Source organism: Oryctolagus cuniculus, chromosome 15, assembly GCF_964237555.1.
Source record: "Oryctolagus cuniculus chromosome 15, mOryCun1.1, whole genome shotgun sequence".
Lineage (NCBI taxonomy): Eukaryota > Metazoa > Chordata > Mammalia > Lagomorpha > Leporidae > Oryctolagus > Oryctolagus cuniculus.
Window position 1 is genome coordinate 37304050 of NC_091446.1, and position 12025 is coordinate 37316074.

General features: G+C 43.9%; 1 protein-coding gene across 8 annotated transcripts in view; it reads left to right on the forward strand.

The window, feature by feature from the left end:
* MYOF (myoferlin) overlaps positions 1–12025 on the forward strand; it is a 176003-nt gene that overhangs the window by 90547 nt on the left and 73431 nt on the right. For 6 of the 8 annotated variants that reach the window (XM_070057611.1, XM_070057607.1, XM_070057609.1 and 3 more), the window contains exons 16-19: positions 1749–1831; positions 3965–4003; positions 7133–7257; positions 8361–8477. In XM_070057611.1, coding sequence (XP_069913712.1) covers positions 1749–1831; positions 3965–4003; positions 7133–7257; positions 8361–8477 — 364 coding nt within the window. The remainder of the gene's footprint in view (positions 1–1748; positions 1832–3964; positions 4004–7132; positions 7258–8360; positions 8478–12025) is intronic. The other 2 variants (XM_070057610.1, XM_051823938.2) reach the window with 1 other exon arrangement.

Sequence of the window (12025 nt, forward strand, 5' to 3'; positions counted from 1 at the left end):
GTGGAGGATTAGCCTATTGAGCCACGGCGCCGGCCTCATATTGTTCATTGACCAAACCATGAGTAATTGAAGGCTGTCCCTTCCAGTGGGTGTAAGAGGGTTACAAGGCACTTGGGACCCTCAGGCTACATACTACAGGTTCTCTAGGGGCCTCGAGAACTCTTGGAAGCGTGGCTTTGGACTCTGCATAGCTCAGGTGACCACCCTGGCCTGGGAGCTGTGCAGACTACTGATTGAGTCATTCCAGAGTTCCCTCTGGTCGCTATAAATGTGGGGTTTATTTATGACCCAGTCTGTTCTCTTCAGACCAACAGTTTAGATGAGAATGTACAAGGAGACCTTGTTTAACTAGGAAATCCTTGAAGCCAGATCTTAGGTTACGTACCATTCAGGGTACTTGCACAACTAAGAGAAAGCTAAGGTAGGTTGGTTGGTTGGTTGGTTTGAAAGGCAGAGTTACAGAGATGCAGAGGCAGAGAGAGAGACAGATGGAGGTCTTCCATCCACTGGTTCGCTCCCCAGATGGCCACAATGGCAGGAGCTGAGCCAATCCAAAGCCAGGAGCCAGGAGCTTCTTCTGGGTCTCCCACGCGGGTGCAGGGGCCCAAGGACTTTGGCCAGCCGCTACTGCTTTCCCAAGCTATACCAGAGAGCTGGATCTGAAGTGGAGCAGCTGGGTCTTGAACCAGCACCCATGTGGGATGCCAGCACTGCAGGCGGTGGCTTTACCTGCTATGCCACGGTGCTGGGCCCCTACAGATTTTTTAAACATAGTCTAGACCCGTCTGGGTGGACAGAAAAGATTCAAATCCCATCAATGTGATTTAATACCCATAAAAAATATTTTTCTCATACTAATTATAATAAGTCACTTTCTATAACCTAATATGCTGTGCTATTAATGAATCCTTCTTCAAAATACTGAACTTTTACTTCCTCCCATGGGAACTTGGACTTGAGAGTGGGCCTGCTGCTAGATGGAATGAACAGAAGGAATGAGGCAGAGAACACGTTCATAATGTGTGACCAACCCAAGATCATTTCATGAGTTAGGCTCACAGGTTCTCTAAGATGCCCACAGAAGGAAAGATACACAAGGTTGTATATACTTGTAGTAGGCATGGGCACATTTGTCCCAACACAGGTAAAATCTGGGTTCTAGGCAAACAACTACATTCAGATGAACACATCTGCGATGGAGTAGGTACTCAATAAATATTTGAATTTAATTAGGAGGAGAATTTTTCTCCTTAGATGTGGTCCATTATAATTGTTAAGCCATCAAAGTAATTAGCATAGACATTGCCAAGTATAAACCTATTTTATGTACTTAGTACTTACATTATACTCATGTAAAATGCCTGTAATTGATTAATTCTTTTTTCACAATAGTATTGAGTGCAGTCATGGGCAAATCCAGGGACCATCTGTAACATCTCAACTTGGTAACTGTAGATTGAATTGCCCCACTAGATCAGTGCTTGTACAGGGTGCTTGGAGAATCCTCTGCATTACAATCAGCTGGGATACTCTTAGAAATGTAGACTTGGTACCCACCTCAGGCTTATTTTATTAAAAGCTCGAGCAGGAGATGAGGGGAAGGAGTTTCCAAATGATGGTACACTAACAAGTGGGCTGACTGGCCAGGATGATTTCAGAGTTCTGAGAAAGTTTCCAGATCTACCTTTTATTTATTGTTGAAATGATGTATCTTCACAGCTGGAAACTTAATCTGTTCTTTTACACAGGGATCGTCTTACCAAAAATGATGTGGTTGGAACCACATATCTCTACCTGTCTAAAATTGCTGCCTCTGGTGGGGAAGTAGAAGGTAAGCTCCTCAGCAGATGTGGAAGACAGGAAAGAGAACTTCTGGAGGAAGAATGACCTGCGGTGCCCACCTGACAATAGGCAGGCTTAATTTTTTAAAATCCAAATGTGATGAGTGAAGTGAACCGCGTCAATGATATTTTGGTGATGGCCAGTGAAACAATTCCTAGTTGAGGCAGCTAACAGTTGAAAGATTTTACCTTATTTTTTTTTAAGATTTTATTTATTTATTTGACAGGCAGAATTATAGACAGCGTGAGAGAGAGAGAGAGACAGGGAGAAGGGTCTTCCTTCCGTTGGTTCACTCCCCAAGTGGCTGCAATGGCCAGAGCTGCGCAGATTTGAAGCCAGGAGCCATGTGCTTCCTCCCGGTCTCCCATGCAGGTGCAGGGCCCAAGGACCTGGGCCATCCTCCACTGCCTTCCCAGGCCACGGCAGAGAGCTGGACTAGAACCGGCACCCATATGGGATGCCGGTGCCACAGGCAGAGGATTAACCTAGTGCACTACGGCGCCAGCCCCCAGATTTTACCTTTCTTACGCCCATCCAACACCTCTTGTCCAATACCTGTTTGCTAAATTTTTGAGTGCCTGCACAGTACCAGAACCTTATTTTTAGAGTAACGTGGACACAAGTCCACCCAAATATGAAATAATATCCTCCTTTCAACTTATTGCTTTGGCAGGAGCAATGAGGTTAGATACCCATGAGCCATGTCATCTCCACTCCTCAGGGTAATATGCGTTGTGTTTTCACTTTAACAAGCATGAGTAATAACTACCACACTTGCTTCTGGTTGTTTTCCCTGCTTGAGAGCTACTCACCTATACCTGGCAACACGGTTCTGTGCATATGCCAGAAACGGTCAGAGGATGAAGGAAAGAGGCCAAGATGATGAGAGAAAAGATCTAATGGCAACATCTTAATTTCAGCATCTTATTTTTTTGTTGCCGAAGCAAAATTTTTTATAATTACAAGTGGACTAAACATATTGAATAAAATGACAGACTGACACAAAATTTCATCTTGGAAACTCAAATTTCCTCTCCTTCTCATCTTGTTTGAGAGAGGACTTTCTGGATGTGTAACCAATACTAACGATCTGTGATGAAGATTTCCTCTCTCGAGACTGTGAAAAGGAAAGGCATTTAGGTGCTCCAGGAGATGGAGCAAAGCAGATGGAGTCTAAACACACCATCTTGTGTAACATTATTTTAAACAGTGGTAAAAGGTAAGAAAGCGAGTGCCCCTGAATGTTCTCTCCTGAGTAGCCCAGAGCTCATGAGACTAGAGCTGCAAGGAGAGAAATGTCACGGCCGGGTAAAGAGTAGGAATAGGCGACAGCCTCTTCTGATTAAGTAAGCAATCCAGTAGCAGCCACTGTAGTTTGAATCATAAGGGTAATCGATAGAGGAATCAAAAGGCATGTTATACCTATGTCAGTGATATAAAAATAACTTAAATCCAATTATCAGTAGCACCAAATAATATCTAAAGGTAATTTTTTAAGTAATATTGATATAAGCATTTTACTTGGTGATATGGTGATAACATCCAGAAGAATTTAAAAGAAAAAAATTAAAGGGAATTAAAGCCCTTCCTTGAGCCCTTCTCTTTTGGCAGGCCCTGCAGACACACCACAGGGTCTCAGAGTAACAAGAAGCTGTCATCCCCTCTCCTGCAAAAAAGAAGAAAAAAAAAAAAAGCATGTTTAGAATCAAACAACGTACAATAAACTACAGGCCTGTGTTTACACAGCCTCCGACTAAATTAACTTGGATTTTCGGTGCTTGGTCCTGGCTAAGGCAGCCGTAAGCCGAGGAAGGTCTTGTTAAAAACGTGAAGTGCTGGGACCTCGCGAGGCCTCCCTGGGCAGCTGGCCGTAAGGTGGCTGGCAAGATGGGGTGACCCCCGTGGTGGTTCTGCCAGTGCTGACAAAAGTTTTAGCCACTTTGTGTTTATCCAGCAAGACTTGTACGCATCACTGAAGGGTCATGTGATTTTGGTCTGAACTTGGGATTTTTCTGGTGTTGCTAAACCATGTATGTATAGCACTTTGATTAACTTTTTGGTGTATGTTTTATAATGCCCATGTTTCTCTTGTTGTTTAACCAATCATATTTTTACAATGTAGATTTCTCATCTTCGGGAGCTGGGGCTGCATCATATACAGGTTTATGCTTTGTAATTTTGCTGTCTACTACATCTTCCTATCTGATCTTATTAAGAATATATTCATTGGTTGCTGTTAGAACCCTTTTGCTCTCTCAAAAATAGATTTGCTAGTGCAATAATTTTTATGTAAATATTGTATAGCTGCATGGCTGAGCTTAAGGACAGGTTGAGTATCCCTTATCTGAAATACCTGGGACCAGAAGCATTTCAGATTTCAGATTTTTGGAGGATTTCTACAATATTTGCATACACATAATGAGATATCTTGGGACTAGGACCCAAGTCTAGACACAAAATTTATTTGCATTTCATATACATCTATACACAGAGCCTGCAGGTTATTCAAAACAATATTTTTAACAATTTTGTGCATGTACTTATTTTTAATAATAATCAGGCTTGCATTGTAACTTTGGCATTCCATGTTTTGCTTTTTGGAACATTTCAGATTTCTGGTGTTCAGATTAGAGATGCTCTACCTGTGTGCTAAGTAGGCTTTGCTACATGTCTCGTGTTGTCACCCAGATGCACACCATCCTCTTTGCAAATCAGTGTGAGACGTGGCATTTTTGTCTTGGTTTATGTTCAGTAAGTTAGAGATACGGGGCAGTAGGCCAGTTGTTCCGAGTATGATGTAACTTCCCTCACTTTCAGCGTGGATATACAGGTTGAAAGATAATGAGGATTTTCTACTTTTCACCCTGAAGATCACCTCCCAAATAGGAGAGGTCATGGCGTGTGCTTCGGTTTGTCTAGCACTTGCAATTCTTTGCATGTTTGCTCAATCTAGACCATCACCAGTCTCCTAAAGTGGATGTTATTTTTCTTGGAATAGATGAGGATTCTGAGGGTTAGAGAGGTCATCTATCAAATAAGCATGCCCATCCCTGCAGTGCTGATAACCTGGGGTGGTGGTGGTGGGAGGAAAGATAGTGCATGAGGGAAACCTTTGCAAACTCTCAAGCTCTGTGCAAAAATAAGGTAATATCATCTGCCTCTGTGGGAGTAACACTATGCCCAGCTCTTGTTGTTTTAAAATCAGTCTCATTATCTTATACCCAGACTTTGTATGAATATTAAACAGTAGTCCTGGGTTTGCGGTGAACTTGGCAGATTTGGAAGCACTTCATTCTTTCATTCATTTGTTCAACCAATCAATGAGAATGTAGCAGTTTCCATGACAGAACCAGTCTTGGTGTTTGAGAGTCAAACTACAGCAAGCTTAAATCCTACTGAAAATAGTTTATTCAATGGACACATAGAAAGCAGCTATTTAAGGTTCTATAACCCAAAATATAAAGTCATAATTTATAGAAGTTCAAAATGCTAAGGAGCTTCAGGAAACCAAAGGAACCATGAAAACATTGTTTGTAAAGTGTATTTCAGCTAGTTCAGAGGGAAACCTTGATAGTCAAGCTAAAGAATTTTTATTTTATCTTATTTAGTTTCTTCAGGAAGGATATTGGGAAGTTTACGTCCCAGCTGCACATAAAGTGAGTTAGGGAAATTCGGAGGCAGGAAGAGCTTGGGAGAGAACAGGTTTTCCCAGGATACCATGTTGAGACATGAGCACGTAGAAGGGTTCTCTAAGTTAATGCACAACCAAACAAGTCAAAAACTTATAATACTGGAAAAGAAATTTGGTTGGCCAAAAAGAATTAAGCCGTTGATATCAAGGTGACATGCAGTGGTTCATTATTAAAAATCTGTGTCTCCATTCCTGGAGGTCAGTCAGTCACCTGTGGGAACCAGGTGGAGATGAATGGCTCACCTGCCACTCCACATTAATCTTTCACCTTTAGTATTAAGCCTAGAGTTGGAAAAGGCATTAGAGGTGATTTAGTCCTCATATCATAGCAGGAATTATCTATATGTCTTGGAAGATAGGCCTTTATCCTAACATTGCTTTTGATTGTCCTATTGGAATTGCCCCAGTGGGTGACATCTGTAATTCACAGAAAGTTCTGCTTTAACTGTAAATGAACTAAAATGGCCTTCATGTAGTTCCCAGTGGTGGACTTACTTCTGACTTTGGAGACAAGTCCGTTGCTCTTCCCATTTAGCTGTTGAATGCAGCTCTGACATTTCCCCACCTCACCCACAATTTCCCCTTGATTCAGCTGGTTTTTTTTTGTTTTTTTTTGTTTTTTGTTTTTTGTTTTTTTTTTTTTTTTTTGACAGGCAGAGTGGACAGTGAGAGAGACAGAGAGAAAGGTCTTCTTTTTGCCGTTGCTTCACCCTCCAATGGCCGCCGTGGCCAGCGCGCTGCAGCCAGCGCACCACAGCCAGCGCACCGCGCTGATCCGATGGCAGGAGCCAGGTGCTTCTCCTGGTCTCCCATGGGGTGCAGGGCCCAAGCACTTGGGCCATCCTCCACTGCATTCCCTGGCCACAGCAGAAAGCTGGCCTGGAAGAGGGGCAACCAGGACAGAATCCGGTGCCCTGACCGGGACTAGAACCCTGTGTGCCAGCACCACAAGGCGGAGGATTAGCCTATTGAGCCATGGCGCCAGCCCAGCTGTTTTCTTATACTGAACTCTGTGCCCTTTGTGGGGAATAGTCTTGTTGAGACCAAGTAGCAGAAATAGAGTTTATCAGATGATCTTCAGAGATAGAAAGTAATACATGGGAATCCTGCTTAGAACCATGGGCAGGTAGTTCACTGTTATGTATAAAAATTTTGAATGTATTTTAATAGCATTTTGCATGATCTGTAGTAATCGCTTGATAGTAAATGACATATCTTGAGAAGAAGTGAATCCAATACACCATTCAAAGCAATACAATCTTTCTCCCTAATTGCCAATGACATGCTTAATATAGTGCCAATTATAAACTTACAAAAAAAGTGATGGTTAACTTGAAAGTCTTATTATTCTTTCATTAGAATACCATTATCTTTTTAAAGAATAAGTTTACTTGATGTACCCCCAAAATATTTTTAAGATATTTTATAGCAATAAGGAAAGAGAAGTATGGCAATTCATACAAGTGTTTATAATTAGCATTAATACAACTAACACCCTATGGAGGAAAATAATCTCACTTAGCTAACTAATAACTAATATTTATTTCAATAAATTGAATAGTAAAAGCCTAAAATCTAATGATGACATTTATTTCTCAGCAACCACAGGAGAAACAGAGGTGGGCTTTGTTCCCACATTTGGACCCTGTTACCTGAACCTTTATGGAAGCCCTAGAGAGTACACAGGATTCCCAGACCCCTATGATGAGCTGAACACTGGGAAGGTTAGTGCTCAGTTAAGGTTGTTAGCACTATTTAATGTGATTCCTTCTTGTAATGCTTATAATTAGTATTTCATATTTAAGGGTCACCCGCCAACACACTCGCACATACCCACACCATACCACTGATCAAATGCTGACAACAGCAGTCTTGCAAGTGTTGGAATGCAAGATAGTAACGGAGCTTGAAGATCATCAAACTGGGTGGCAAATGGCTGCCCTTCCCCCACAACTTCTATGCTCATGGCACACATTGGTGATCAATGCTGGCTCTCTTTCCTAATAAGGCGTGGTGCTGCTTTGGGACTTGTTCAATGCTATGTTCCAGGAATTTACCAGACAATTGGCTACATGCCTGCTGAAACTTTTCCCATCTTTGAACTGATCCACCTCTTCATTTCATAGATGAGGACATGGAGGCCCAGACACAAGAAGTGCTTCTTCCACTACAACAGAAGCCAAATGTGTCTTTGAGTTATTTCCCCAGGCTCAAGAAAGGACTGAAGTAGAGAGAAAAAGCCCTGAGCGAGGGGAAAGGTGGAAGACCAGCTGTGGAGGTGGTGGCCCTCTCCTTCCTCTCTAGAAAGTTCTGTAGCCAGCACACCGGAGTATGGTGGGAGGAGGACCTACTCCACATCCTCATACTCAGCTGCACCCAAAACATCTTCCTCCTTCCTTCCTGGCTGCTCAGATGTGTGCCGGTCGCCAGCGTGGCATCCTCCTCATTCTGGGAAGAGAGGAGAGGAAACCTAGTCAACATAGGTAGATGCAGAGCTGCTCTGCTGAGATGGAGGAGATATGCACACCCGCCTCTCAGTCTCTAGGGACAGGCAGGAAAGCCTCCGCCTGCCCTTGGTCATGGCTGAGATCCTTCCAGTCCCGGCATCCCGCAGCACTCTTTGGAATACTTCTTACAATCAATAATTCCTCTTGCAGACTGAAGATGCAACTCCAGCCGGGAGTTTCTGACTGGTTTCTTTTGGACTGATTGATTGGTTAAGGCCACGAGGAGAAATTCTCTGTAGCTGTATTAGCCTAATCAGCAAGACAGAACACTTTGTGCTGTTGTCCATGACTGGAGGAATAATCCTGTCATTGCCTTTCAGGGGGAAGGAGTTGCCTACAGAGGCAGGATCTTGGTTGAATTAAGCACTCTTCTTGAAAAGACACCTCCAGATAAAAAGCTTGAGCCCATTTCAAATGATGACCTGCTGGTTGTTGAGGTAAACATTGGAGTGTGAATAGTGCCTGGCATGGAAAAGGACATTTTAAAGCATTGGTGGTGGGACGACTGGGGCTGGCTGTCTGAGCAGGTACACCTGCAGGGACATTCAGGGACTGAAGAAGAGTCAGCTGCTATAGTGCCCTTCAGCATTCTCGTGATGTGCCTACAACAGCTTACAGGGTAATGAGACTTGCTCCATCCTTCACAATATGAATCTTCTACCTAACACTGGCAACGGTAATGCTGCTCCAAACTGAATGGCCTCTTTGCTAACTAGGATTGAGTGGTCATGAATTGGGGGAGTGGATGATTAATTTTTTTCCAGGTTCTTTTCTTGTAGCTAGAGAAGCATTCTAAGTACAGGCATGTGTAAGATGGACAAAGTGATAAAGGTTTATTGAAAAGATGAGAATGTGAACACACACACACACACATGAGCATGGGTTACCCCACACAGACAGATACCTGAAGGGAGAAGGGGGTAAGGGAGAGGAAACAGAGAAGGCACCCTAGCACCTCCTCCAGTCATGGTCTATGGCAGAAGAGACCCAGTTATTGGCCTCTATTATGAGATTGGGTAAGGGGTGCCTCTGCAAACACAAAGCCACCTGGGGGTTTTATGGTATCTCCATAAAATTCTACATGAGCTTGCTATGCATATTTTCATGGTATGCTTCTCCCAGGTCCTGGATGAAACCGGTGAGTCCTGGGAAAGGGGGTTTTGATTGAAAAGTAGAACAGAATTACATATGGGGCAGAGGGAGGGGCCTGCTTGTGACTTCCAGCTTAGTGATCCCACACTAGCTGCCTGCCTGTCCTGCACCAGTCATAGCAAAGTCACCCAGGAGCCATCCTCGGTGATCTCATTTGCCCACTAGTCCTCTCCATCTTCAGAGGTAGTTGATCTATCTTGGGCTTCCCAGCATTCCCAGCATTTTCAAAAAATATTTTTCATTATTTTAGATTATTTAATTCTATTCATCAAATAAACTTGAAAGGAAATCCTAGGTTATTCAAAATTATCTTCAGAGGGACAAATCTGGGAAGTTACTGGGGCACTTGAGAGAGCACAAAATCCTACCCTCCCCAGTTTTATAGCAACTCTAAAAACTACATAACTAGGTAACTCTGCTCTTTTTTAAGTATCTAAGTAAAAGCAGAATACAGGTGTGTTTTTGCTTGTATATAATTAAAAAGTTAAAAGAAATTTTTAAAAACCACCTACTGCTTCTTTCCTGCAAATTACCTACACTGATCAAATATCTGCAGATGAGCTAATAAGCATCAAGCAAGTAGGGACCAAATGTGCACCTCTAGCTCACACCTCTAGCTTTACACTAAAGCAATGACAACCCAGGAGCATTGTGCATACTTAGCATCCAGATTATGGTGTCTGAGTACCATTTCCACTATAAAGAACCAGACCTCCTGCAGGAAATGAATAACGTAAATAGTCCTGTTTCTATTAGAGAAATTGAAACTGTTGCTTAAGACCCATGTTACAGTGACTCTGAGCTCCCATTTTTCCTTGAAGACAGGAAGCCTTCCAAGTTCATCTCTAACTATTGCTGACAAAAGCCAGTGTTCGCCTGTCCCACAAATCTGACTTGTTTGTAAGAGAAGCCCACACACTCATGCCCTCTGCCAAGGGCCAGCCACTCCTCGCTGGGCTGCAAACCAGCTCGGGCCCCATCTTGCTTAGGCTGCTGCTGCTGCCATTTTTGCTCCCCTCCATTCTGAGCACAGAACAGATTCTATTCTCAGTTTCCCCACTACAATAGAAACCAAGCAGCAACTTTAAAAATGTTTTCACCTCTGGGCTGAGAATAGAGGAACTGGCATGCCTGCTGAGTGTGGTTATTCTCAGGGCTCACGGGCTCAGAGCAGCTTCCAGGGGTCCCTCCTGGGGGCAGCAACGTCTGCTTCCAGCCTGCCCCTTGGGGGCAGAACTTGGCCCTGCATCCTCCCCAGACTCCAGGAGTGCCCTGAACAATGTCATCTCAGAGACCAGGTCCAGTGGCCACGAGTTCTCAGCTCAGCAAGGGCTTCCTTCTAGTCGTCTAATGTCTGCCTAGTAAAAGATCTGCCCCATTTTGGGATGATTGACAAGGAGGATATCCACTCCCTTTGGTGGAAGCTCGTCCTTCTCTCCCAAAGGAACGTGGCCTTGCTCTCCATCTTCCAATTACATTAGGGACAAGCATCCAAGGCAAGGGATTCTTGAGTCCTCAAGTGTATAAAACAAGCAGTCCAGCTCCTGGACCACACTGATGTCAGTCCTTTATCTTCCGTAAGGGGGAAGGATCGAGCTTCACGTTCTTCTCTCATCACAAGAGCAAGCCAGGGGGCACTGGCCTAACTACAAGCAGAGGAAAGAAGCATTTCTCTCTTATTCCCAAAGCAAAGATTCTAACATAGCCCTGGCTAATACACATGAAAGCTTATTTTGCCAAATAGATATCCTTAGCATTGTCCTCTAGACAAAAACTACTCCTTCCCCAAATTTACTTCTGAAACTCAACCCTCTGTCCCCTCATCTAGGGTGAGCACAAGTCACTTGTGATCAGAAACAGAGCCCAGGGCTCTACACAATCAGATACATCAACTGTGTCCAATAGACTGAGTTTCCCAAGTTGCAGGCAGTCTTGCTCCAAGACTACCAACGGAGGGTTTGAAACAAAAGCTGGGGCTCCCGACTTCTCTGAATGGTGTTTATCGTTCCTTCCTCGCCCCACTTCTCTGTGCTCTGAAGGTGGAGGGGAAGTCAAAAGAGTTGGAGTAGTTATAACCCTCAGCTGCCCGGGGAAAGTGGGCCCATGGTAGTGGTGCGCCTCATGGAGGTTGCACTTGCACGGTGGTCCAAGGAGCTGCTTTGTCTTTAGTGGCTTGCTCACCACGTGACTCACTGTTTTGGGAGTTGTCATGGCCAGAAGCCATGCTCAGAGCTCAGTCTCCCAAGGGGAGGGTCCTCTCAGGGCCTCTGTGGGTGACTTGGCCAGATCTGCATGGGAACCTCCAGGAAATCCTAAGTCATAGGGGCATGAGCAGGCAGAGCCAGCCTAGCCAGAAGCTGCACCCCTTCCTCTGCTGAGCCTTCCCGTGAAACCGCTCTGCCTTCTGTAGCCCCTGTTTTAACCAATTGCCACAGCTGAAAAACTGATCATTTTCCTCTGGCCCAGACTTGGCCCCAAATTAAATTTCTTATTTTTGGTTCCCTCTCCTAAGTGATTTACACAGGAGAATTATGCTGTGGAAGTCCTGACTTATACAAATCACTCCCTACTCTCTAATTTTTATACAATTGGAACCCAAGCACCGAATTTCCACAGCATTCCTGAGTCATGCATAGTTCCAGGGGCTTTGTTAGTAGTGGTTAGCATCTGACAACTAACACAAGGCTTTCAAACCCCTGTCTGCTAAAAGGGACAGTAAATTTTGCATTATGTGTGTTTTACCACTTTAAAAAAAAAAAAAGTTATTGAAATGGCTGGCTGAGTCCTCCTCTAAGTGTGTGAGCACATTCTTGCTGAAACCAGAAGACCCATT